We start from the raw sequence: 23,792 nt of genomic DNA on the forward strand, positions 1-23,792 counted from the left end.
GCATTGTTGCGCGACACCACTGACTAATTTTAGACCTCAGGACCCTCTGAAATTAAAAGTTGTACCCTTTCCGTGTTTTTCGATGATATTATGAGGAAATACATGTATACATTCAATTTTTAACGACACAACATGTGGACATTATTCATCATTTTTATTTAAAATTCAAAATAATTCATTTTGCAAGCGGGTTTCTATTTTATAAAGCATCAAATAATTCTGGATCGGGAATTTTGAAATGAATCGCCGGTAATTGTTTACTGTTTTGTCAGAAATGATTGATTAAGTATTAGAAAAAAGCCGTGAAATAAAAATAAATAGTTGGATAAAGTAGAAAAGATTGAGAAGATAAAACATTGGGGTGACAGATGAATGACAGGTCACAAGTAAAGAGTTGGATAATGTTTGAAAATAACGTCAAATTAAACTCTAAATATTCTTTTTTAATTCTTTGTTGGTTACAATATATTTTTTTTATCTTGTTCCTCGTTTCTTGTTTCTCGTGTCTCGGTGATTTTTCATCACACTCGTGTTCCAGATTTATGTTTTAATTTTTAAAATAACACTAATACTTTTTATTATTGTGACAACCTGAAAAATAACCTCGAAAACTTACATATGTCCGCAATGACACACAACATGATAATTATAAATATTATTTTCATTATGTAATTATTTGTTATACCTTTGTATCACTAATCAATTACTGTTACATCATTTTTTAACGTCAATTAAAATTTTTTTTTATGTTTTCTCGTATCAATGGTGAGAATATTTTTCTAGTTCCTGCTATTTAGATTTATTTTCAAAAATTATTTGAATTAATAAAGTAATAGATCAGAGCAACTTTGATAGAAATATACAATTTTTGTACAGTATGTAAATTTTTATACAAATTTCTTTTCAAGAATGTAAAAAATTACATTGAATTTGAATATTAAATATCTACTATCAGGATCAATTTTCCCGCGAAATTCAAATAAATTCTATACAAAGAGAAAAATTAAATTTCTTTCACGCAATATATTTTTACTTGTCACAAAAAAAATTTCTTTACACTACGAATTATTAACAAAAATTTTCTTGAAGCGAGGAAAAATTTCCTGCGCCAAGAAATGCTTTTTTTCAGTGTATGTAATTTTTTATTCTCAGTTGTAAAAAAATATTTTCTATCATTCATAACAATCTTCATTGCATAATTTATATACAAATATATGACTGAATCATAAAATCCAATAAATTTTTATCTGCATCAGAAACTAACGGAAATAAAAAGTGAGATATTAAAAAACAAATTGATAAAAATCAAACGTTAATAAAAGAGACAGGAAGAAAAACAACTGGAAATATTGTACAGTAAATTACAAACATCTAGGACGTATATATGTCGAATAATATGTGTTGAAAGTGTGTATATAATTGTAAGACCACCGAGGGGCCAGATAGATCCTCGTAAACCCGTTAAGTGCCCGTAGAGTAGCAAAGTATAAATGAACTTTAAGCGTGCAACAAAACCATATAGCGCAAAGAAAAATAAAATAGGGTCGTGGGACGGAAACGGATGTAGCGGCCATAACTTTTCAGTCTTATATACTGTATTCTGTATATGCCACAACTAGCCAGCACTAGTCATCATATACACAGCATATATTATGTTCAATAAAGGTCAAAATATATCCGTATACATTGTAAATAACAGATTCATTACTGAGTTTCGAGCATCTAAGATAAATTCCGTCTGAGCCCCGGCAGCGAATCTCCGAGCCCATTAAATACATAAACCGAGAAGAGACAAATGTACATCAATCGTCTAATCCCAGCAAATTTGCCGTCCAGGAAATTAATCTATTTATCATGGGATTCAATCAGAAGCCGATGATCGCTGACTGATCGTCTGTTTAATAGAATTCGCGATCAATCAACGATTTGATTACTATTTTAAATTTAAATGGACCCTCATTTTTTCTCCGCGCTATTTTATCTTTATTATTTATTGTTACACAGTTTTAATAATTTATAATATAAATTCGTGAATCGGATACCCGGGCACGGCTAAGAGAATCAGGGTGGATGACCTCTAACCTCAACATTTAATCGATCGCTTAACGACCCAACTCCAATCGTATAAGATCCCGATGGTAATTAATCCAGTCGGGTATTATGAATAATGATCCAGAGCAGAGCTATTTCTCTTTCATCTCCTATAATTTATTCTCAGCAAATATCTATACGTATATATAGATATACAAAGGTACACTCGTCGCCATATTCTTCTCAGTGATGATTTAAAAAATAATCTCGAGTTATATTTTTAGTTATTTATCAAACCCGTATTCGGTAATAGACTTTGGATTGACACGTGTCGTTAATTTGCAGTGATATCTTGTCTCTCAACATATATATATACAACATATATTTAACGTATGTATGAACTTAACAAAATTTATAAAGAAAACAAAATAATAAAAAAAAAAATGATGTATTCATTGGATACGCGTGTTCAGTATCCGATTTTGTATACATTAAATAAAAAAAAAACATAAAGGAGAATATATGTATATATATATTATATATTTATATTATACATTATGAATGTTGACAATATAAAATTGAGGGAGGCAATGAATCGTTTTTTTAACCTGTTATATATATATATATGTTTCATAGAACAAAGTTTTTATTAATATTCACGTCGTCACTAATCAAGACAAATTGAAATCTTGGTCGTTGCCACTTGTTCTATTGAAAATATATATATATATATTTTTTTTTTTCGAACGCTTTGTGCGGGTGATGGGCCCGCGGTATATGTGATTTAAGTTTCTCGCATCTTATTAACTGGATAATGGGTCCGTGGCTGCTGAGATCGCCCGGTGAATCCATAATAACGTACGTCTTTTATTGCCTTCTGCGTCGTTGTACTGATGATGATGATGGTGATGGTGATGGTGGTGATGATGGTGATGGTTCGGTGTAGCGTAGTGTAGAGCATGAACTACAAGGAATAAAAAGTGACGCGGACCAACGGCATTTACCACAGCACATCTGCATGAATTTGTTCCGTACCAAAGAATAATAACACCAGTATATATTTTTATATATATTTATAAATGAAACCGTGTATAAGATGGCGGCATTTATTATTATTATTTTCTATAGACGGTCTTATTTCATTCAAAACTCGAATTCTCGATTCTCGCGCCATATCAAGAGCGACACTCCTTGAATTCAAAACTCATACATTTGAATAATTATTATCATAACATTTTTCATTACTTTTCATACATTTATTTTAACTTTTCTCTTTTATCAAATTAGGTTAAACTTTTACTAAATTCCCTGTTCATACACGCAGATAAATTTTTAGTAAAAATTGCCCACAAAATTTGATACTGTGCGGATATGTGGTAAATATATAAATTTTTCCCATGCACATCATTAAATATACTACTCAATAGCATATAAATCAAGTGCAATTTCTACTAACAACAGTAAAAATTTAGTTACTGGCTAAATGTTCTTACAGTAGTAAATCTTATGGGTAATTTTTACTCAAAAATTATCTGCGTTTTCGAAAACGCAATGGAATCAAATCGCCCGATCATATCAATAAATTTCTGAGACAAGAAGTATATTCCCGTCAACAGATATTTCTTCTTAACGTTACTTTTGCACCTAAATCGCAAAGCGAACGTTCCGCTGTCGCCAATACTCTCCCTGCTACAGAAAATGTATTGTCTTATAAATAATCTATTATTTCGATTGTCGTCAACGAACGTTGGTTAATAATTCAAAAAATCAATAATCATTTAACGGAAATAAATGTAGCTATTTATTTGCCGTACAGTTAGGGATGTATTCACATTAACTCGTAATTATTGTGCCATTAGAAAGACGTATTTCACATCTCACAAGCTGGATACTTTCTCACATGTAATGACTCAATGCAATTAAAGTTTGATCATTGCACGTCTGTAATAAATATATATAGATGAATGGTGTAAGCATTTATATATATATATATATACAACAACAACAAGAAACACAATATCAAGGGTTGTGTGTTTGATTACCAGTGGCCTTTACCCCTCGTAAACAGTAACTGGCAACACTTGAGTATTTTAAGACTTGTAAAGAGGACTTTGTTAAATAAATGGAGTATCGAATTTCAAACTTGCCCGATATATACATACATATATATAACATGTTTCTGATACGTTTATTAAATCTTTGATGTATGGGTGTGTGGCACCACACAGTGCCCGAGCAATGAAGCGAACGACAGCTCACCCAAAATAAAATAACTAACAATGCACAAAGTAAGAAACTGTATGAAAGTTTATATATATGAATATGTATATGTATATGCATACAGGCAAATAAATAATAATAAAAGAAAGATGTAAAAAGAAATGAAAAAAAAAATGCAAAAATATGTTCGTGACCAACGACCTGTTGGCGACAAAACAAAATTGTCGTCATGGGTCGTGAGTCTTACGCTAAATATTCCCGAGTTAATACATTGTTTTATACATTTAATATTTTCTCCTCAAGAATCCAGTCTTATACATTATTATAAATAGTTATTTATAATATATACATTTTTAAGTATTGAGTCAGTCATGTTGTAAAAAAAAATAAGTAAATATAAAAATAAAACGCACAAATGAAAATGCTCTGAGTACTCGACGTTTATGTAAATCATTCGAGATGATTAATTACTCGCTCGTGTTCTCGATTGTTCCTTCTACCACTTAATCCTCCAAGCCAAGGATATTTTAACTCTGATTAATCTTAGTCTCTTTTATTAGTATTCAAATTTAATGTAACAAAAAACAACTAAAACTAATAATAACTTTTTTCATTTTTTTTTTTTTTTACACTAATAACTAATTAATAAAAATACCCAAGTAGAATTAAATCCGAGCCTTTTATTTGTCTGGGACAAAAAGATTAGTTCTTAAGACCCGAGACAAGATCAAAAGGAATGATCGTATATACAATTTTGATACTTATTTTTCGTTCCCTATCTGTAATCTTTAGATAAAGGGCTTATGGAATATTTCGACAGTCTACTATTTAATGGAAACTGTAACCGCATTATATTGAAAACGAATTTTAGTTGGATGGTTTTTGAAAATAAACGGTCTGAAAAATATTAATAGACGGAAAAAGACAAAGGACGGGAAATTTAAAAAAATAGACGCGGCATGATGCACCTGGGACTCATTATGTTATTTGAATAAGTCCTTTTGTCCTTTGCGTAGGCGTAATAATAAATAAAACTTGGGTGTTATTGTACAACTTAACCGCTAAAGTGAATTGATGAATAAAGTCTCGGTATGCTAGCTAGTATACATATATTTATACATATGTAAGTAGTATAAGTATAAGCGTGCCGGCAAACAAGTAACATTGTTTGAAAGCCGCGACTTTGATCTAAAAACCCGGTTGGCGTCCATCACTGGGTTTATGCGTTGACTACCCGGAATCGCCTTTACCTCTCGCGTCTTGCCCTTCTTCTTCTATAATACTTTTATATATATACATATATATGTATATACTTGTTATTGTACGCAATCATGTGAATAAATATTACGACTTGAGTAAAAAGGTTTATACATTAACCAAACTGTTCGACTACCCTCTCTTTCTGTAGAAAATCTCCTCTAGTTATCGGTCAAAAACAATACTTTGACGTCCCGAGTCGAAATTTAAGTCGTAGATTCAACGTTTTGAACGTTCAAATCGTAAATTCAACGTATTGGACGTTGAAATCGTAATTTGAACGTTAAAAACGTTAGTTGAACGTATTCAACGTATTGTAGCGTAAATCAAACCGATAAGGAGTGTAAATAAGTAATATCAAAACTATTCAGATAACCACATGCTTTCAAATGGAAGTACGATAAAAATTATTTTTATAATTATAAAAAAATTTTGATATTCAACTAGAAATTGTGCACCAAAAATGAAATTGCCTACTGAAAAAATCCATAAATGAGCTCCAAATCTTCAAAATATTTTTGAAATGCAAATGAAAATCAATCTGATTGTTTTCAAAGATCTCAAAATATCAAGATTGAATAAGAATTTGACTCTCAAAAATCAATCTCAATTTAATAACTTCCTTAATTCCAATCATCTGTGATTTTATTAGTTGATTGAATAAGCAAGTATCTAAAAATTAACTCAATCAAATCTTTAGGAAAAGCTTTTAGCTAAATTTAGCCCATAGGTTATTTTTTACGCATTGGTATATGTCATTTTTTCGTAACTTTTAATTTTTACGATGGATCATATATTTTTTTTAAACAGTTGAATCTATATTTTTTACGTTCAATACGTTCAAATTACGATTTCAATATCCAATACATTGAATTTACGATTTGAACGTTCAAAACGTTGAATCTACGATTTCAACGTTCAAAACGTTGAATCTACTTGAAAAAAAGATTTATTTGAGCCAAAGATATCGTATATTTGGATATGGCCAAATAAATATTTAATTGTGAGAAATATATAATATATTTGAGTAGTTTAATTACGTGAAATAAGCGATTTATTTGTCGTAAAGAAATGATCCATTTGCTACAAATAAATAAGGGCTTCAAATATATGTATAGTATCGCCAAATTTTAGGTTATTTGTCACAAATTTAATATCTTTACCACAAATATATCAATTACTTACCACAAATAAATTATATATTTCCGTCAAATTATAAAATTATTTGAATCAACTGTCATATTTTGTTGTACCAAATATATTTATTTGTCATTAAGAAATATTAAAAAAAAAAGCCACAAATAAATTGATTTATTTGGGACAAATATTTCTTTTTTTCAGTGTAACGTTTTAACAATAACATCAAATTTCTTAATTGAAATAATTTCAAATAGGGTACAAGTACCAGGAGTCGCTGCTCCATTATTAGAAATTTGATACTTTATTGCAATCAATGAAAAAGTATTTAAAAAATTAATTCTGTCAGTTTTCGTGTCCAAAAAAACGGTACCTTTACCCCAGATTAATAATTAATGACATTATTGAAAATCTCTGATTTTTTCTATACCATATATTTATTTCGGATTGTGGTATTCAAATAACCGACCAAATTTCTAGGCATACAAAAAAAAAAAACAAGGGATGGAATATTTTCTTTTGTATACTTCAACACCTGTCCAAAGTTTCGGGACTAATTTAATTTCCTTCACTTAATTAACTGAAGTAAACAACAAAAAGTATAAAACCCGAAAAATGTTGACAACAATTTTGTTAACCGAAAAAAAGTAATTGCCCGCAAAATGCTCTCATGCGTTTGCGATGAAACAAAAAAAGTTTGCCGAGAAAACAGATTTTAAACTGCAAGATGCAATATATAATCAAGCACAACATTGTATGTAAGGGCATTAAATTGTTTCTTCGTGACTACGAAACAACCAGAAGGTATTAAATGAACTCATTAGAAGATCGGGGTTGTATAGGCGAATGAACTAAACTGCACGTGAAGTAATCGTCGATGGTTGTGACTACCCGGAGCAAGTGGCAAGATCTCATCTATACGTTCGTGTCTCGATGTTGTCTTTATAAACCCCAAGATAAATACATACATATATATATATATACATACCAAATCTAGTTATACTACACACATTCATGCCTACAGATCTACACATGCAATAGAGCTCAGCAAACCCGTACCTGTACCCGCACCCGGACACTCGAGTCTTCTTTTTCCGTTCCCCTGACGTAATAACGGGGTATGAGTTTATAATATGCGAGGCGGGATTTGGCACCTCCCTAATCAATTAATCAACTAATCTCGCTATTTATTTTCGTAATGCGTTATTTTGCTTATTCTTTTACTTTTTTATTTGATCTACCAGAGATACGCCTTATTATTTAATCATTAGCGTGTTTATTGGATGACGATTACAATCTAGCTCGTAATAAATATTATTATTCTCGTTTATACCCTGTATATATATTTGCTTATTTATTAACATGATAATTTAGCGTAATATATTTAAATGCGCCCGGCAATCGGATTAAAACAATTCATGTGTCGTTTGGCATTTGGCTGGATTTATTTAATAGCTGAGTTGTGAATAAAAAAAAAATAAAAAATGAACCTGTTGGTCCACTCGATTACGTGTAGATGTAGATGGTTTTAAATACGTTATATACATATGAGGATAAATAATAATAAAAATAAAAAATAAAGTGAAAAAAAGATATTGAAGGGCCGTTGGGCCTGAATATGCTCTGCTCCCTGTACGTTAATGCGTTGGCTCGAAGATCTATGGACTGCCTGTAGTTTATATGCTAATCCGTAAAGAGTGTTAAATACTTGATCATTTATCACGCCATCGCTTCTCTCATTTTCGCCCTCCGGACAACCCTCTTTCCCTCCTGATACGTATGATACCTCCCAGCTTAAGCTTCGAACTCACCAAAGATTAAACTACTCACTCTCTTTTTTACCCTCTCAAATCATCTTTCAGTTAGACCTTTATGAACCTCTTATTTAACATTATCATTTTATTTATTATTATATATATATATTGCTAAATTTATAAATTATTTTAACATAATTACTTTTTCTAAATATTTTATCTGCCTCGACCTTTCTTCGATTCATTTAGATTTATATATATATATATTGATGCACGGTAATTCATAAATATTACTTTGTACTCATACTAAAATGTCATTTGACAATAACTCAAGTCAAGGCCAAGTGTAATAACATCTAGAATACAATGATTTAGAAGACACGGTTTATGGCATTGTCATTTTGTTTGAAACTATTTTCGTTATGATTTATGTTCAATATTATACAGTCAGGGAAAAAGTACAGGGCTCTTCAATAAGTCAAATATAATAAATGACATCATAGAAAATATAGATACGCTGGATAGTTATTTCAATATGTTTGTAATTTATTTTTAATTATACCCAAATTCGTATTTCACGTTGACCTATACAAAATTTCATGCCTGTTTATTTCTTTGCCTACATATATGTACATATTTATAAATGTTCATTTACACTTACAATACCTGAAACTCATTAAACGGCTACACGTAAAAATTTCTAGTAAAACACCCGAAAAATCTAGTGCTGAGACATCGAGCCAGTAACTTAATAGTAACCTTCTGCGCATAATGGACATACTTTTGAGTACTATATTTTACAATGTCTGCAATATAAATTTAGTAGATGTTCCCAGTGTCCAATTTTCGGGATTATTTGTACTGATAAATTCTGTGCTTACGCAATAATTAAAAAACAATTTTTTGGGGCGGGAAAAATTTCTTGTGCCAATAAATCTTTTTTTTTTGTGTAAAGTAGAAGTGTAATGTTGATTAAATATAAGTGAAAATTTAAGATTAAGGTTATCAAGCTCCGGTTTGACCCTAATCGGAAAATAGAATCTCGTTTGAACCTTTATAGTGCAGAAACGGAAATAAGCGCAGCATAGAGATTCAAATGAGGTTCTTGGATACGTTAATTTGCAGCCACGATTCGAGGTTAAAATCGAAGTTCATTTTTCTAACCCGGGCGAGCCAAGTTAATGGTTAAATTTATTGTTACCTGTGACGTCTGTACATCGAGTCAAAATTTTTTTATTTTCCAAGTCTAGCAGTTTGGGTTTTAAGTTATCGCAATAAGATGCGTACAGATAAAAAGTAGATTACATCAGTAACAAATGTACAGCTTAAGTTTTTATTTATACATTACTCTGAAGGTCCTTCGTTCGTTAAAATTTATCGGAAGTGAGTTTTTAGCTGATGTTAATCTACAAATCTACAGAAAATCACAGCAGGACAGTTCAATACAAAGACTGTTTTACTTATGAATTTTTTTCAATATTTTAATGGTTTTCAGAAATTATCTTCTTACCACGATGACAATCGATAAATATAATAAATTTTCTTTTCTTTTCTCGGTAAAGATTCAAATTTATTTAATGACCACTATAAGCTGACGTCATAGTAATCAAAAATTAAAGAGGATAGAAAAGTACTTACTGAAATTTAAAAATTTTATGGTTTATTCAAAAACAATTCATCATTTTCCAAACTACGGGGATTTTTTGAAATGTTTGAAACAAGCAATAAATTAAGGAAAAAATAGTGTTCTATATAAAAAAATATTGAAAATTTGAAAGGAAAATGAAACAGATATATAAGTATTTAGTTTTAAAGTTTTTTTGAACATGATTAATAGCAATCAGCAAAATGTAGCTGTCAGTGAGCACCTTAATCCCTTCTCTGGGATCTTTTTTCCATGCCTTGATCTCGGTTTATGTTTGTTATCCATCGTAAAATGAATCATCCATGTTCTAGAACAATAGTAAGAGATATTGGTTAGCGAGCAGTATAATAAATTATCCGGAAATAGGTTTAAATCCAGGTATATGTCTTTTTTCATTTGTCCCGTCCGTTTGAGATTAGAAAATAGTCAGGTATGACTGGACGTCACAGAAGCTGTGTTAAAAATATCCCCAATAGAAACTATAAATTCCACAGTAGTTAAAAGTTAAACAGTATGCAGTTGAATTTGAATAAAATTACACTGATTAACAAATGAATGAAAAAAAAAGATAAAATGATAAAATAGACGGAAGATAAACTAGATAATTTGTTAATATAAAAAATAAACAAATAACTTATCGATTGCGTGATATATTCAAAGTACCTGGGGCAGTTTTCTTAAACGTTTTCATAAATGCCAAAGAATTCAAAGATGAAATAAGATAATTTAACGTCCTATAATACAGTATATAGCTATTTCTCAGAAAATTATATTATATGTATATATATTATATATATGTTTAGAGATTGCTGGAATTATACAAATGCATCTCAGAAAATACAAGTCAATGCCAGGGATTCTAACACACTGACGTAGTATTTATCGGAATTATTTTAAATCGGTCACGACTTGTAATATTATCTTTGAATCGCTTAAAGATATTTACCGCTATATTACTATCCGCATCTACATACTTTTCGTTAAAAGCTTGTTACAACTTTTGCACGCCATTTTTCACTTAGTGATTAATAGTTCATCAAAACAATAATTCAAACTCTTTAATTTATCTTACAACCCGTTTTTGAATTCATTTGCACCTACCAATCATTACCTCTCGTAATACACCTCAATAATATACATTAAACATTACTCGTATTACGAAAAAAAATAAATAATAAATAGAGAAAAATCCTTTCAAGTGAGCAAACATGAAAAGCGAACCCTTGTCTGCCGGAGCGAAAACTCAGATAAAAAGTATCAGAAAACTTTCCGATAATTTTTTTCTTTGTTCGGAACTGATCAATCTGCCGAAAAAATATAATACTATATATATAATATATACAGGATTCTTTAAAAGTAAAAAAAATAAGTATCGACACGAAAAATATCCTTTTCCAAGAAGAAGCCACATTATAAGACAGATGCGTCTGTATATATTTATATATATAAGTATTTCCGGTCGAGTAGTGTATATAGTTGTAGAATTTTCATTATGGGTTTTCTTAATTCTTTTTAGTGGTGATTTTCGCTATTGAATTGTTAAAAACTGCGTGTTACACTGACTAAGATTACCACTAAAAATTTTCAGGATCGAAGGACATTAGATTTTATGCCCGATAACATGGTTACTTTGTATACCTGCGTAACCTTAAGTATTGAAGGAAAGAAACCACAGGGAGCTCATTTTTTTTCACTGCTAGATGTCCTGCTCACTGAAATCTACCATCGGAAACAGTAAATAGATTTTTGGACATTGAAACATAAACGGTTGACCAGTCCCCGGCTCTTTGGGCCCACCTACACTATATATATTTTCTACAATACATGTATACACATTTGGTCTCAAGAATTAGATAGAGGGAGCTTTATATCCAGTTTCCAGTTGCATCTATACTGCGTTGCATCTAAAAAATTTTCTCGTTTTCGGGCCCAGAATAGAACTAAAATTCTTCGATGGAGGGGGTTTCGAAACTGCCCTGTACCTCTACGTCATCCGACCATGCCACAGTGTATTTGGTCGTCAAAATAATCGGCTGCCCTGAAACTTGTCGGGACTTCTCACATCAGTCGAATGGACGGCTTAACACGCAAGGGCACGTTACCAACTCTCGCCGGTTTTCCGACAGAGTTACATTAGTACCAGTGATCAGTGATAGTTAATTTTTTTTATTGTTGTTAATTACTAATTTATTTATTGTTTACCACAAGTGGTGTTTGTTATATTTGTTTATAATTAAATGTATACATATATATTTTAATGATGTTTGCTGTACAAAGTATGTGGCACAAGCCCGAATTCAGAGCGGATAGTCCTAATTTCGCAAGTGCTAATGACAGTAAAAATAACAATGCCGATACTTCATTAAATTTATTAGAAAAGGTTGGTGATATTTTTAAAAAACCCATGTTTCGGTAATTTATATATAAATTACTATAGTATCAGGTTTTTTAATTATTTTATTACTCAACAAGTATCTAAATTTTCTATATCTATAAAATATGTTAACAATAATAATAATGATAACAAGTGTAAAAAAATATATAGAGAGAATTTATAAAGAAGGTCAGCTAATCGGTAGTTAAAATTTTTATAGACTCGATTTTCATTTATATGTTAACTACGTCATAATAACTCTAATAAAAAAAACTAAACCGAGTTATGTCGATATTTCGTGTAGGTTTTAAAATCATGCACATAATCCATAAACATTTTTATGATGATTATAAAAAAAGTTATCCGACGAATGTTATTTTCAAAAAATATTACTATACATCCACGGAATCGTTTGATGATCGGTTTCTTTTTTCATTATTTTTTTTAATTTTTTTTTTTTTCGTACTGATTCGATCCGTGACCTCTACAGTGGTAGCAAATATAATAATTTTTATGTATTCTCACATGTTATACTTTGTTGGCAACAAAAAGATACAAAATATCTCGGGACCAATTAGATCCTTATTTTTAAATTTCTCGGGAAGATCGTGATACGCCTCTTATGCTGACATACATTTCCGGCGAGTATATTAAATAACCCGTGCGCTATTAAAATCACAACATATATAGATATAAATATATATTTATATAGGTGATATATTCAAAAAAACTTGAAAATTTTATCGGTAAATATTTAGCTACCACTAATATAAGCAAAATTTTGCTTTCTTTCTTGCTTCTTATATGTAATATACTAATATATATGTATATGTATATGTATAAAAAATTAAAACGACTAGACGTAAGAGCTGTTAATATTTTTGGTATAAAAATCCCAACAGTGGCGATAGTTTTATGGATTTTTTAGACCCTGTAATAAATGTTACCGACTAATAAAAATTATTAATAATAATAATAAAAAATTACGTCGCCTTAGTGACTTTATAAACATTTTTTTCTGTGCCCACGAATAAACTGAGTTAAATATAAATGACCGATCGTTAAAAATGAGTCTTTAAAATTTTTATCAAAGTTCCTTTTGCTATTGAGTCACATTAAAAAAATATAAATATATACATATATATGAGACGAATTGATTTTTATATGACAGTTATTCTCAAATTTTTAATGACTTTATTTAATATTAATTTTTTGACGTTTGATATTTACCGCTGTCGGATTGCTTGTTTTTTTTTTAATTATCATTGATATTTTTTATTGAGTGTAATTTTATTTTTTATATGATTGCATTTCTAATTTAAAAAAAAAATAAAAAATGAGTGAGTAAAACTGACGAATAGAGAAAAGGAGGAAAGTTGTATGTTATAATCAATCTTTAGTGGCAGAGGGGGCGTATATATTATAAATATATGTATATATAATGCATGTCTATGTCGAATGGCATTCGCTTGAGGCGCCAGGTATCTTCTTATCTTGAGTCTGTGTGAAAAGCTCAGGTAGTCATCCAATCCAACAGTTGTTGCATGTAACACGCGATATTATCTTTTTCATATTGACTTGCGATTTAATCTAATCATTATTTTATCCATAGTTAAATAATTTATATTTTTTTATGGATTGTAAATTCAATGTTTTTACCTTTACTTACTTTTCTTATAAAAACAATTAAAATTTTTTCATCTATTTAATTTAATACGCAGAAAAAAATAATTTACGGGGGCAAGAAAAATTTTTCATTATGAATTGAAAATTCATCCTAAGAAAAGTTTTTCTCTCCTCTAGAAAATTTTTCTTTTCACTTCGTAATGCAAAAAATTTTGGGGGGGCAAGAAATCCTTTTTTTCTACTATTAACATATTGAGAATTTTAAATTTTAAATTTCGCGGCATGATTACGAATTTTAGTTTGAGTAGAATAATTACTAATAATATTATCGATTGTCAAATTTTGAAATATACTTTGACTATATTTATTTTTGAGACACTTGTATTAATACGGTTGTAAGTGAAGGAGACTTGAATAATCGAACACGAAGATCCTTGTCACGACATGAGTTAAGAGAAAGCAGAAGAGAGAAAATAAAAACTATTAAAGTTAGACGATCTTGTTAATATTTTCAAAATTTATTATCTAGAGAGCAAACTCAAAACCATTATGAAAAATTTTCTGATTTTGGAATCATCGAAAAATGACTGATTGAAAGATTTCTCATAAAATTTTGAGCCTGCCTCGAAAATAGTAAATTTTGCTCGAACATTTTTTCCACGAGATAAAAAAAGGATATTTTTTTAGTAAAACGGAAGTGATAAGTGATGCTACAGATTATCTCGTTAAAAAATATAAATAAAAAGGAAAGAGAAAGAAGTGTTGAGACAAATAGAAACGTTTACGTCTGTGGACTACTCGGGTACATTCAGATGCTCTCTGCAGGGTCTTTGGCTACATAGCGCTGTCGTGTAAACACGCGCTAACTGCCTCCTACCTGCGCGTTCGCGCCTTGCTCCCGCTGTACATCAACTGCCAACACATTTATATTATTTATTCTTATACATATATATTCTTCAACCATTCATTTACAATAAATTTATTTTATTGCCGCAATTTAATTATCGACAGTATTTTTTTTTAATTAAAAAAAAAAATATCGTTGTTGTAAATTGTGATACTGATATTGTTATAAATATGAATGTATAAATATTTAAAATAAAAAAGTGAAATGTATGTAATAAAGAGAAAATATGGCGTCATTGTAAAGATCGTCTTTGGTTAAATTTATATATATATATATTTTTTTTTTTGAGCTTGTTCGTCTTATTAGCGTACAAGTGCGAGTTGTTTCGTTTCCTCGTTAATAAACATACTCCTTACGTTTCGACCCGTACCAAGACACTCAGTACAGTCTGACGATTTCTCAAATAAATTTTTAAAAATTTACTATTCCCATGGCTCTTCACAAAACGCAAAACTATGGCACTGACAGCTAGAGTGAAATAAAAATATGTAAAGTCAATAAACAATGATGCGGTTGTTTTTTCCGTGAGATCTCAATATTTAACATACACAATAATAATGCGATAAAAAAAAAACCAGGGAAAGTCGAAGCGGTGTAGGTGTTAAAATTTTCGGCGTTAAATTTAAACACCGAATTTATATTTGATACATTTTTATTTTTGCTATACGTGAAATTTTTTTTTACACCGATTTAACACCGCCAAATTATATCGGCTACACTGGTGTTATTTCATTTTAACACCGCGCGGTGTTAAATTGAGTCTATTTTTAACACCGCTTTTTTACAGTGTTATAATAATTATATTAATTATTTGATTATACATATTCTTTATCGGAAAAAGTTTAAATGAAATGTTCATGCCGCACTTGCGCTGATAAATAAATATTAAAAAATAGGTGACTCATTTTATGTAATAAATTTTCCGGGGTATAGATAAAAATTTTCTATCACTTAAACTATTTCCTCGAAATAAAAGCGATAAAAAAAATAATCAGTCTTGGAGTTATAAATTTTGCATATTAAATAATCGTTATATAAAAATTAATAATTATTTTTAAGTGAAATAATTATTGAAATAAATTTAAAAAAACGTATTGTCAATAAATAACCCAGGAATGAGAGTATGAAATTTGAATTTGAATATAATTAAAATAAAAGTAATAAATAAATAATCAATATGTAGAGTAGTTATAGTATATAAATTTAACCATCCGATTTGTCCTGGGCGTTAACAAGCAATCTATTTAATTCATTGAAGATATGATTTATTGTTATACATATATACATTTATACCTGAGTATAATTCGGTAGCTTCAACTTCAATTTGATTTTTAACCGCGATATAATCACGATTTCCAGTGATGATAAATAAAAATATACATATATATAATATAATAAGTTTTATTATAAATATATATGAAAGACATATAAATGAAAGGCAGCATGGGGGATATAAAGTTCAGTATATCGAGTTGCTTGAGGGCCAAAAAAAAATTTGAAAAATATATATATATATATTGCGATACACTTATTAATCAAGCCAAGATCAATTAACTTCTTGACAGAGATAGGATAGCAAGGGGGTGTTGGTATATCGTATCAAGGTGGCGCTGATCGTAGTCCTGCGCGAAAACTGGTCGTCGGGTATCTCCCACGTCGGCGCGGATCAAATGAGCTCGCGGTTCGATTATAATAAATCAAGGCATAAATAATGCCGGGACGAATGCTCGAGTGGGGTAATATGCAGGCAATTTAATGTTTTATTTCTGTATGCATACAATATATGTATATATAGAATCCTCTGCTGCAGACAGACACAATATAACCTCTTTTTCCTTCTCACCTAAACTCTCGCTTAACAGGTATTAATGTTCCTTGCCTCGGGACGGTAACGATATATATACATCTATATAATATAATATGATATTGCTTTAATAATCAAAAGTATCAAACACTCCTCTGCGACGTAAGTTCATTAATTGCATTTTTTATACGGGTACTAAACGATTTCGGCCTGGGATTTTGTCGATACGTTGCTGCTAATTGAATTATTATAATATTATACAAAATGGATACAAAGTATGGTGAAAAAAATATATGACCAATAAAATATAAGGATATTTTCAATTTATGTGACATCTTGATATTATGAAATATCAAGATTATACTTTTATAGTTTTTAAAATATTATAGGCGTGTAGAGTGAATGTGTGTGTGTATAAAATAAATAATAATATTATTTAGTAAAGAACACAAGTTAAGATTTGTGGATCACGACTACATATTACAGTCACGAAGAATTGACGTTGATTCGGTTGAGATTATTGGGCGGTCGACATAAAACGTATTTAGGTGCGATTTAATATTTCCAGCTACGAGCATAAAATTTCAGCAGTTCTATTGGAAATAATGGAGAGAGACTTTTGAGAGAAATAACCTTGCGTGGGGCGATGAGATTTTTTTTCTTATTTTTTTCTTCATATATATATATATATTATATTTTTTTTACGCTTTATTTGTAATGGGGTCTCAGCATCTGGCCGCGAGGTTAAACACACTAAAATTTCTGTCCTTAACTTGTATTATATATTTTTTTTTCCATACCTCAGACCTCAAGGCTCTTTGTTGTTGAATGAGTTTTCAAGACAAAACAAATTTGCGTTAAAAACGCCTCGGAAATAAAAAAAATACTTAATTGCGTAGAACAAAAAATTAATTCGTAATTATACTTGTAACAACTTTTTTATACAAACATTTTTCTTGTACACAACTTCTTAAACTATCGATTTAACATAAAACTTATTGCATTCCACTACCAACCGAGTCGATGCCAGCGGAGCGTGGCGGTGGCGTCGGTGTACTAGACCCCAAATAATCATTAATACAATGTTTAAATTTTTTTATCGTATCTCCGTCCTCGAATAATTTCGCTACTTTTCTTTATTTCATTCTCTTAAGAGACACAATAATCGTCTTATTTCCACGAAGACTAAAACGCAAAGCCATAATTATCAGTATCCCTCACCGATTGACCAGATAATTATATCCCCAGGAAATTTGCTCAAGCGCAAAATCCAAAGATGATTACACGAAAAATGTCATCATTTTGTCTTTCCATTATATTTCATTGCATTTTTTATTAATCACAAAAAATTTATTCTCGCCATTAAATTATTTTTCAATAGTTCATTGAACTATTAGTCAATAGAAAATTTAAAAAATACTAAATTTTATCTATTTAATTTTGTCCGTCACCGGTAAATAATTTAGAGCTATCGATTCTTTCTGCGATATGTGCAAACAATACCCCTTTTTATATATATTTTTTCACTATATACAGCAGCTTTTTTTTTAAGACCACGCAAATTGTAGCCACTGTGGAGATTTTCGCATGGACATCGTACAGTCCCGGCAATACAGCACTTTTTTAAATAATTATAATTGCTCTGTGCTATCTTCAATGCTTATGCTTCGCAATAGGTATAAAAAAAACAATAATAATGGTAGTTAGTTGTAGTAACTTGTGTGAGGAATTATGGCCGCGCAAAGCCTCCTCGTATAACTCGCGATCTTGATATCCCCACTATAGTTTTCACTAGTGCGCATATAAACCAGTGGAATAGAGAGTCATTCGTTGCAAACCAAACGATTATATGAGTTGTATATACACATATATATAAAACAGAGGGTCGGAAACAAAAGTACCTGCCTACCGATCATTTTCCTGCTCGCTGAGCACCATCTCTTTTAACCATCTAATTTTTTCTCTGCAATTTTGTTTATTATTTTAAAAATAATGTTTAATTAAATGAAAAAGTTTTTTGACTTTGTAGGCATTGAAATTAAATAAAATACTTTTATTAAAAGTGTGCAAAATGTGCTAAATCACGAAAGCACAAAAGATAATTTTGCAAATAAGATATACGTTTTTATTATTCCCGTTAGCTGATAACTGCTCTTTATCTTTCAAGTGTATGGAAAGAATTAACGGTCTGGTGAGGGTGCTCATGAACTCTCGTTACTGTCGGTGAAAATAGAGACTCGTACGGCTTCAATGTAACAATTAACTATAATTACGTTTTGTAAATGACACTTGTATATGTGTACACTAAACAATATGTATAACTTATTTATAGTGTATATGTCATTAAAAAAATATACATATATATATATATATGAACAAAGTACTTAGTGCTTGTACTTATATCGGCTATTGTCAGTTTTGAATTAGTGTCATATCTTTAAATAATTTTTTGTCACCCATTGACTTATTTAAATTTCATTGATGAATTATTGCTTGTAAAAGAAAAAAAAAACAAGATTTCTTAGCGCAAAAAATTTTTCTTACCCTAAGAAATTTTTCGCATTATGAATTAAGAATGAAAATTGTCTTGCGCTGCCCTCTAAAGATGAATTAGATAAATTTACTGCGAATCAGTGGATAGTCACTATTTCTACAGCTATAAGTCTACAGCTAATTCAACCAGTGGTATACTTATGCTGATTCCCAGTAAATATTCACTAATTCGAAGTTAATTTCAGTGATTCATTTTTAGAGAGTATGAAATTCTTTTTTTGTGGAAAAACGAGGATAAAAAATTTATTTACAGATTTAATTATAAAAATTGTTGAGTTTTACTCGAAGGAAAATAAAAGCATACATGCATATCTCGAGAGCTAAAAATTCCGTGGACCCTTGGTCTTTATTTACCGACTGGTTGATTCCCATTTCTTAAGGCCTTTTTTCCGCCGTCAGTCTGATGGTTAACTGTAGATCAATCAATATGCCTCTTTTTTCCTCGTCGCCCCCGCGCAACAAACTTTCCTAACGAGCTGCTCATCCTTCGTTTATATTCCGCGGGGTTTAAAAGAGTGGTAATACGAACATTACAAAAAAGTAAAACAACAAAAACAACAACAGCAACTACTACTACTACAACAAATAAAAAGTTAAATGTATACAAAATGGCCCTTGAGAACAACCGTGTTGTTGGGTTTTACCTCAAAGAGGGTGGGAAAGATCTGTACGGGGGCGTTACCGAGAAAAAACACTCGGATAGGAATAAATGAACAGGCGATCAAGATCCTGCCACCCAGATCATTTCTCAGGCCCTCGTTCCATTCCATCGTCCATACATATATACATATATGTATTAATATAATATATGTTACACGTTAAGCTTCAGCAGTTGATTACTCGGATCATCTAATAATCTACGATGATGTCTAGCTCCGATCAATCCTCGATCCCAATCTCAATCTTCATATCGAAATATTATATACATATATCTAATTTATATCTATATACACATATATGTATATATATAATGGCACATTAATCAAAAAGGAAGGCATACCTATTTTATTATTAATCACAGTCAGCGATGAAACCCATTATTAAAATTCTTATGTCAAAAAATTATAGTATTATTTATAATTTTATTTAAATATATTTAATGTTGTGTTATTAATTTTAAGCAGTACTAGGGGTTGTTATTAATACAACACGTGAAAATATTATTTTCTTTAATATTTCGTGGTTACGATTGAGGATCGCGCGATGAAAATGAAGAATATAAGAGCAGTTTGATCATTATCTTTGTCGGAAGTGAATTCAATTTTTAAACTTTAAAAAAACTCATGTCAGCATAATATGAATATGTTTTCTTTACCAATCAAATACTGAATTTTCACTAATTTTCATTGATTCAGCTTTAGAGAACAAGCACAGAATTTTTCATGCCGTCAATTGCCAACGAAAAATTTAAAAAATCAAATTTCCCAAAAACGTGAAATCGGGATGTACCTGAAAATCGGAACGTTTTTCGTGGAACGAAAATGAAAATAATTCATGAAATTTGTGTCTAAAGTCGAATTTAGGTGTAGTTGGGAGTAGCCTGTCATTTTCGGGTAACGTGCGAAACATTTCCGAAATCTAAATCCAGTAGATTTTTTACTATTCATTTCTTTTTTCTTATTTTCGTTCCACGAAAAACGTTCCGATCTTCAGGTACATAAATCGGGAAATTTTCTAATGAGAACGGGAATATGATAATAGTATATGCTGATAAATATGACAATATTTATATTAGATGGTTTGTTCAGCCTGAAGGGTTGGGAATTCAGTGATGAGGTGGACAGGGGAAATATGAAGGTATTGGAGCCAAAGTCTGGTGTGGCGGATTGTAGGTTCGGATATAAGGTAGATACATCAGTACGTTTGGGGGCTACATAACGCGAGATGGGTTAAACGGAATCATTAATAATCGGAGTTAACTAATCTGTCTGTCGCTACAAGCATACTCGTTTCACTCCTGTTTTTATTACACACCCCGATATAACGTTTTACTTCTGCCCAATTGCCATCTATTACTTACCATTTGTAACATGTACATATCACTCATTCATTCATTTTTTTATTTTATCATTATTGTTATTCTTATTTTTCATTTAACTTTCTGTTGGTCGGTTACTTATTGGATCTGATATAATTTCATAATTGATAGATATAGAAATAGCTGGTAAATATTATTTTAAGATAGACAAACATTTAAGTGATGGTTTCTTTTTTCTTTTTACAGTTATACGAAATTAATGACGACCCGAAACGTAAAGAATTTCTTGATGATCTCTTCTCTTACATGCAAAAACGTGGTAAGTTTTGTTTTCATTTATTTACTTAAAAATAAAAAATCAATTTATAATTTAAAATTTTATTAAGAAAGTTATTGTACAAATATTGACGTACAGTTGACGTCCAAGGCAAGTAATTTATATTAATATTGCAAATAACGTGTACATATATATATATATATATATATATATATATATATATATATATATATATATATATATATATATATATATATATTTCTGGTCAAACAGGCAACACTTAACAATTATAAAGCTAATATACACTCTCTTAAGTATTAACGATCTCATACGTGCACCCGTCAGCCGTATTCGTCGTCAAACGACGTCGTGATAAATTGCATCGTCTTGGCACCATTTTATACGTGATATTCCAAACCATGCGACGTACTTAACGTCTTTGGACCCGAGCCCGAGAATCTGTTGAATAAAACAAATTAATTTAAATATTTCAATCATATATATATATATATATATATATATGTATATTTATATGTAAGTACAGATTCAACATAATCTTTGAGTTATGCGCGCAAACATAATTATTTTTTTCCATTTAATACTTTTTATTCATATCATTGTTTGAATATTAGTAATTTTTTTTTTTTTATTAGCATTGTTTAATAACTATTATCAGTTAATTGATATTTATAATTACTGGCAATAATGGATTTTCAATTAAATAATGATGTAGGAAGTTTTTTAAAAAATTCTCACACACGTGTGTTAATTTTAAGTGAACCCGCATTATTATATTTCCGGAACACGTGAATAATTTTGCAACGGTTATTTTATAACAACTTACATTTAATGTATTTATTTGAATTTTTAATAATATAGAACTGAACAAAATTTAATAATAATGATAATGATCAGTTTTAAGTAAATAAAAAATTTTTAATTTGCGTAAAAACAAAATTTCATAAGAAACTCTCTGAAGATTTTTTCAAATATCAATAAAATTTAGCTCATAAGATAATTTTGGACTTCGTTATGAATTTTCAATCAAAATTATGTAATCGTAATTTACAACAAATTTTGAGTTTTTATTACAATTATCTTATAAACCGTTGATCAAAAATTCAAATCGTTCATAATTTTCTTATGGGCGGAAAATTAGTTTGTAAAAATCCCTAAAGAATTTTTCATGAAATCATCAACTTTTTTATTTTGCAAGGATACTCTGAGACAAAATTATAGAGTTTCTATACTTATATAGGAAACGATCGCATTAATATAGAAATAGTTTGTATACAATATGAAAAAAATTACCATCAGTGTGCAGTCGGCCCCGTACGTTACAATACCGGTCCCCTTATCGAAACATTTCCTATCAAAACTTGCTACTGATTTTTGTACAATGGGAATTTTTCCATGATTTCCACACAAACGATTCAATAAATTTTTTCTCCTAATGCTGAAAACGTTTCGCGAAATTCTGAAGTTACTACTGGAAAAAAATTCGTTAAAAAATCTACAGTATTCCCTATAATCAACTTTCCAAATTTTGAAATTAATTTGCCAAAAACTAATGATTGTAAAGTTGGTCTCAACCCCAGTAATAGTAATAATTAAAATAAATAATGAATTTAAACTGTAATAATATACAAACATACTGATGATATAAAACAAAAAATAAAATAAAAAAATTAATTCTTTGACGATTCTCGCGCTAACCGGAAACGTTTGAACCTCTAATTATAAACATAGAGACGCGTCCATCAATCAACTGCCTGAGATGGCTCCTTTTTCTTCATCTCCCGTATTCATTTGTCGGGCAACACTCTTATATACATCACGGACAGACATAGAAATTCTATTATTGTCTTTTCTCAATAATTATCAGTAGATTTAACGCCATAAAAAAAAAAAATATTAAATATTTAAAACATTAATCACTTGATATAAAAAAAGAAAAAACGACCGAGACTAAGCTACATAACTTAAGTTATTTATTAAAGAATATAATTAAATAATAAATATAAAGCATTATATAATCCCATAAATCCTCTGGGTATAATAACAATCAGACATAAATATTGTTACGTAATAATTTAATCGCGTCATGTTTAATTTAAAAAATTACCAGCTACAAATATGGAATAATAATAATAATAGTTAAATTATTAATAAATAATAATAATTAAAAAAAGTGACATTTAAACTCATAGCTGTCGCATATATACCAGC

The 23,792-nt window shown here is 29.8% G+C and overlaps 1 protein-coding gene across 9 annotated transcripts in view; it reads left to right on the top strand.

Annotated features, from left to right (window-relative positions):
- The window catches only part of LOC130678578 (protein dead ringer homolog), an 82,600-nt gene that overhangs the window by 37,919 nt on the left and 20,889 nt on the right, over positions 1-23,792 (top strand). For 7 of the 9 annotated variants that reach the window (XM_057485879.1, XM_057485880.1, XM_057485881.1 and 4 more), the window contains exon 4: positions 21,533-21,605. In XM_057485879.1, coding sequence (XP_057341862.1) covers positions 21,533-21,605 — 73 coding nt within the window. The remainder of the gene's footprint in view (positions 1-21,532; positions 21,606-23,792) is intronic. The other 2 variants (XM_057485875.1, XM_057485877.1) reach the window with 1 other exon arrangement.

This window comes from Microplitis mediator, chromosome 2 (assembly GCF_029852145.1).
Source record: "Microplitis mediator isolate UGA2020A chromosome 2, iyMicMedi2.1, whole genome shotgun sequence".
Classification (NCBI taxonomy): domain Eukaryota; kingdom Metazoa; phylum Arthropoda; class Insecta; order Hymenoptera; family Braconidae; genus Microplitis; species Microplitis mediator.